Consider the following 5976-nt stretch of genomic DNA (forward strand, 5'->3'; position numbering starts at 1 on the left):
CTAATCCCGTTTTTCATGAAAGAACAAAACATATAGAGGTGGATTGTCATTTTATTCGGCAGAAGATCGAGTCCGGATGCATTGCTACCAGCTTCGTCGGTTCAAATGACCAATTGACAGATGTGCTTACTAAGTCCCTTAGAGGAGCTCGGATTGAACCAAGCTTGGAGCATATAACATGTACGCTCCAACTTGGGGGGGGGGGGGTGCTAGATATTGTCAGAGACTATTTCAAATATTAGATTGTATGTCGGATAGATAGTCAAATATTGTAGGTAGAAGGCGTGATCTCAGGGATGCATTGTTGACTTATGTGTCTAGCTTTTGTGTATATATTCTCGATGTAATCTATCATTTTAAGTATGAAGTAAAATACACTTATATTATTCACACAAGCAAAAGACAGTAGCTATCCGATATGAGATCTTATCACTACACTAGTACCTCTGTTTTTCTGATTTCTTTAGATTCAACTCCTATTCTGCCTAAGATATTTTCTTGTTGACTCTTCATTTATCAGTGGCTATTAATTGTTATGTTGCTTTACTCGAGTTATCCCTCCTCTTGAAGGCCATAACCATCTAAAAACTTGACTTTCAATGGTTAGTTTAGTTACAAAAAGGAACTCTCAAGTCAAAATAACTACTGAAAACAGCATAGTTTCAAGGTATATACATACTTATATTGCAGCTCTTCTTTTCTTTGGCTGAAAAATGTTGTAACGTGGGAGATATATTGGATTCATTTGTATATTTAATAGGAAGGATACTTAGAAAAACCAGATAATGGAAAGGCTCTCTTAGTTGCTACACAAGAGAGACAAGTATAAAATGTGATGGAGTAGTATATAAGACAAGTAATGATTATGCACGAAAGTGGAGGATAAAACTTAAATTCTTAAAGCTAATATTAATCATTAAGAAAAAGAAAAAGGTACACAAGCTAGCTATCTTCGGCTTTTAGTAACAGTAGTCTCCAAAATTATACTAGTAACTTCTCGAAGTATGAAGTAAATGAGCTTCCATGCCTTTAACTTCCTAAAGCAGCACAATCTTTTGCAATAGCATTCGAGAAACAATTAGTGATGGTTAATGCCGGTGAACTTCATAACTTGTTTTTCTCTTTGCACATAGGATTTGGAGAGTACCTGTTGTCAATTGATTAGGTCGTTCAATAATGGGAAGAAAGCCGATCTTTGATCTTTTTCAATGCTGCTACAACTTCAGTCATGTTCATCCTTTCACCAGGAGATTTAGCTGTGCAATTCATGGCTAACTCCAAAACTGATGCCACACATTGCAACTTTTCACTTATGTTTTCTTCATCTAGTGTTAGTAAGTCGGCATCTATGATTTGATCCAGCTTATCAGGAAGTGAACTATGCACGCAGCTTCGCAAATCCAACTCTCCCATGAACATTTCATCATTAGGTTTCTTCTTCGTAAAAGTTTCCAGCAACATGATACCATAACTATAAACATCAGACCTCTTCGATATAAGACCTTCCAGTCCATACTCTGAAAATGAAAATTAAATGTCAGTAATTAATTTATAATATGTTAATCAAAAACCTTGTTACACCTTAAATAAAAAACTCACCTGGGGCAATGTAACCAATTGTGGCAAAGGTTGTAGTATGAGCAATAGATTCTTCTTTTGTTAAGAGTTTTGCAATGCCAAAGTCAGTCAGGTGTCCCACCATGTCTTTATCAAGTAAGACGTTACTAGGCTTCAGATCACAGTGAATAACAGGTACCGGGTAACCATGATGGAGATATTCCAGAGCAGATGCAACATCAACCATGATATTCAGTCTTTGCTTTATGTTTAAAAAATACTCTCGAGAATATAGCAACTTGTCTAAGCTCTCATTTGGCATGTACTCAAGTACCAATGCTTTAAAATCCAACTTACAACAGCTGCTAATGATCTTGGTGAGATTTCTATGACGAAGATTCCGCAAAATTTCGCATTCTCTATCAAAGGTTTGAAATGTACCTTCCATCTGCACATTGAAAACTTTAACAGCTACTATCATCCCATCTGTTAATGCCCCTTTGTAAACAGAACCAAAACTTCCACTACCTAGCAAGTTATTTCCATTAAAGTCCTGAGTTGCTCTTTGAAGATCATAATAGGAAAATCTTTGTGGTGCTACATCTGGCAACCACTCATCATCAGCTTTGATTGTTTTACCTTGACGTCTCATCAACACGAAAACTATTACTGAAGCAAGGCCTACTAAAGCAATAACAGAAGAGACAACGACGATAAATATCACGATTCTTTTCTTTGATTTTGCATGACAGGCCTGGACATGCATTTGAGGGTTACCACATAATCCTTCGTTTGACACGAAAGACTGGTAAGGGAGATCAGCAAAAGGTCCTCCATTCGGAATTTCCCCGTGTAACCTATTGAATGAGACATTAAAGAAGTTTAGTTGCTTAAGTGCTTCTAATGACTTTGGAATAACACCAGAAATATTATTATATGAAAGATCCAATGCTTCCAAATTTATCAGTTCTCCAAGTGTATCAGGAATAGATCCTTCAATCCTGTTATGAGCAAAAGACAGTTGAGTCAATTTCTGTAGACTTCCTAATGTATTAGGAATGTTGCCTGAGATTTGGTTCCAGGAAAGATCCAGAATTATTGCAGCCTTGAGGTTTCCAACTTCAAGTGGTAAAGAGCCATTGAAGATATTAGAAGACAAGTTCAGCTTCAAGATGTCTTTGAGGTTCCACAGACTTGAAGGTATGCCAGCGGTGAAGTTGTTGGAATCAAGATAAACCTCCCTTAGAGAAGTCACATCCCCCAAGCATCTAGGAATACTTCCCTGCATTTGATTTTGTGAAAGGTTTAACAAACCCAAGTTGGATAGCTCACACAAACCATTTGGGAAAGGACCACTTATTCTGTTTGCTCCAAGTGAAAACTGTTGAAGTTTTTTCAAAGAACTTATTGTCCTGGGGACAATGCCAGTCAAGTCATTGTCTTCCAGCTTCAAATAAGATAAATTTCTCAAATTTCCGATTTCAATGGGAACATGACCCCTGATGTTACATCCATCTGCCTCAAATATTTGAAGAGAAGAAAGATTGCCGATGGACTTTGGAAGCATTGCATTTAGGGGATTGAGAGACAATATCAATTCTCTTAAGTGTTTACAATTGGCCAAAGGAGTAATAAAGCTCAGTGGTGAAGATTCACTAGTAAAGGAGTTGCCTTGCAAGTTGAGAATTTCAATAAGTCTTAAGTTTCCTAGAGAGTCAGGAACTGAACCTGTGAGTTCATTTGCACTGAGTTCAAGAATGGTAAGCTTAGACAAATTTGAGATAGAACTAGGTAAAAAGCCATTAATGTTGTTTGCACCTAGAAAAATTCGTTCAAGATTGGGTAATCCATGCCCTATAGTGGAGGGAAGATTACCTGAAATGTGGTTCTGTGTGAGTGAAATGGATACAAGAGTTGAAATATTGAAGATACTAACAGGGATCGACCCACTAAAGGTATTGAAATCCAACTTAAGCTTCAACAACTGTTGAAGGTTACCGATCTCATCTGGAAGTACACCTGCAAAATTCAGTAAGATTATTATCAGTAGAGGTATTTGAAGAACTGGAATTCTAATATCTTGTCTGATTAAATATTATTCAATACCTGTCAGGTTATTGACTCCCAGATCAAGTACGTTAAGCATATTCAAATTTCCGACCTCTCTTGGTAGAGGTCCTTCAAGCTTGTTGTCCCACATTGATAAAACTTGAAGTGATGAAATGTTGAATATGGTAAAAGGAATTGAGCCCGTTAATTTATTTTTTTCCATGCCCAATTGCTTCAAGTTATAAAGATGACCAATCTCATCAGGAATTGTGCCTGTCAAATTGTTAAGCAGAAAGATTTAAAAAAAAAATTCATGAACTGATTTAAGTAACGTTGCTGGATTAGAAGTAATTTAGCTCAAAATAAAACTAGAGCTGCCTCTGTACTCAATGCTACAAGTTGAGTTCTTTCCAGGGATAATTGGTAAAAAAAAAAAAAAAAAAGATACCTTGTAACTTGTTAAACCCAAGAGCTAAGATTTGCAACAGCTGTAATTTCCCAAGTTCTCTTGGAATTGCTCCAATCAAGTTATTTTGCAACAACAATAGGACTTGAAGTTCCGAGCACTCTGATATACTTCTTGGTATCTCTCCACTTAACATGTTGAAGTTAAGCCCAAGCCTTTGCAATCTTGGAAGGCGGCGACACAAATCAGATGGAAGATCGCCAGTTAAACCAGCATTTCTGAGATCCAAATATTCCAGTGTCGAGATGTTGAATATGGAGAGCACATTAGAGCCATTGAGCTTATTGAATCCAACGCTCAACCATTTCAAACTCTGAAGAGTGGCTATTCCTATAGGAATATTTCCTTCCAGATCGTTGTACCTCAGATTCAAGAATCCAAGATTCTTCATGTTTGAGATAGAAGAAGGAATGAACCCACTGAAACTATTGTTTTCAACGGCGAACATTTCAAGGTCTTGTAAGTCACCTAGAAATTTAGGAATTTCTCCAGTTAAGTTGTTGAAACTAAGATTAATGGCTCTCAATTTTTGCAAACGAGACAGCTCTGGTGGAAGTTCACCTTGGAAATTGTTGTAGCTTAGATCAAGTGAAACAAGAAAAGAAAGGTTGCCAAGTTGTGGCGGGATGGTACCCGAAAAGCCCATATCTGAAACATTGAGTACAGTAACTCGTTGATGACGAGAGCCACAAGCGATCCCAATCCAGTTACAAACAGAGGTTGAAGAAGACCAGTTTGTTGAAAGAATGCGATAAGGGTCTGAAGTGATGTGGGCTTTCAACGCTAGAAGAGAAGTTTGATCAGTGCTGATATTCATGGCTAAGCATGTTGCTATAACGTGAAAAAATAATGAAAATGCCAGAAGCTGAGTTTTCTCGAGTAATGATATCCTCATTTTGTTTGAGCGAATGGGAGAAAATTGTTTACGATTATTGCAAAAAATGTAGTGGTACATTTAAATATTTAAAGTAAGGAGTCACATCCCAATTAGATAAGAGATGAGCAATTTCACATCACTTTGTTAGTATGGTCTCAATTGTAAATGTGAAAAGTGTGATGTCGCCATTTATATATCCATCGACGCCGGACATATTATATTCCCCTTGTTATGAGAAAAAGAATACTACTATTAAAATTTGTTGAAATAAAGAAGTCAAAACTCAATCCAAGTAGGGACAGCCACAAAATATATAAAGCTAGGCAAGTGGTATTAGCCCATAGTGGACTTTCCTTTACGTAGCCTGTGTGCTCTAACTGTGTACGTTGATTGTTGAATTCACGCTAGTCCGGAACCAAAATATGGTTCTTTTGGACTCAAAGAACCAAAATATGTGGAATAAAAACTTAGTGATATTTTTATATATAACGCCCTTTTAAAGGGGTTATACATTAACGGTCGTTTGCCTAGTTAAGTATGTCGCTCTTTTAAAAGGCGCTATATTTGAACGCAAAAAAGCGGGAATGTATAGCGCCCTTTATTAAGACGCTATAGCGTCTTAATATAGGACGTTATACATATATAAAGGTCGTCCCTTTCCCCTTTCCCACATAACAGAATCGCCCCTCCCCTCTCCCCCACCCCCAAATTAAAAATCCAACAGCGGTCCCCTCCCCCCATTTTCAATCAAAAAAAGCCCGAGTGGAGCCCACCGATTCCACAAAAAGTATAGATTCTCGATCCCACGTCCTAGCTAAGGCGTTATCTCGGAGTGAGTAACTTGTTTCGGCTCCAAATCACCAAATCTTCAATTTTCCAAAAACTTAAATCGAGGTATTCCGACTTAGTTTTTGTTAAAACTCGTATAAAGAATGCATATTAGTTGTTTTTAATGTGCTCTATGTTATTTTGTGATTGTTTTACGATTTGACTAATTTGTTATTTTTTATCCGAACTATAGTATTAG

At 37.1% G+C, this 5976-nt stretch overlaps 1 protein-coding gene across 1 annotated transcript; it reads right to left on the reverse strand.

Moving 5' to 3' along the window:
• Window positions 1-844: 844 nt before the first annotated feature.
• On the reverse strand, window positions 845-5093 carry LOC104100599 (probable LRR receptor-like serine/threonine-protein kinase At3g47570). Its single transcript, XM_009607866.4, has 4 exons — window positions 4055-5093; window positions 3664-3879; window positions 1600-3576; window positions 845-1517 (listed from the first exon to the last, which is right to left on the reverse strand). The coding sequence occupies exons 1-4, from the start codon at window positions 5025-5027 to the stop codon at window positions 1171-1173; spliced, it is 3513 nt and encodes a 1170-aa protein (XP_009606161.1). The 5' UTR covers window positions 5028-5093; the 3' UTR covers window positions 845-1170.
• Between the last annotated feature and the right edge of the window lie 883 nt (window positions 5094-5976).

This window comes from Nicotiana tomentosiformis, chromosome 2 (assembly GCF_000390325.3).
Source record: "Nicotiana tomentosiformis chromosome 2, ASM39032v3, whole genome shotgun sequence".
NCBI lineage: Eukaryota > Viridiplantae > Streptophyta > Magnoliopsida > Solanales > Solanaceae > Nicotiana > Nicotiana tomentosiformis.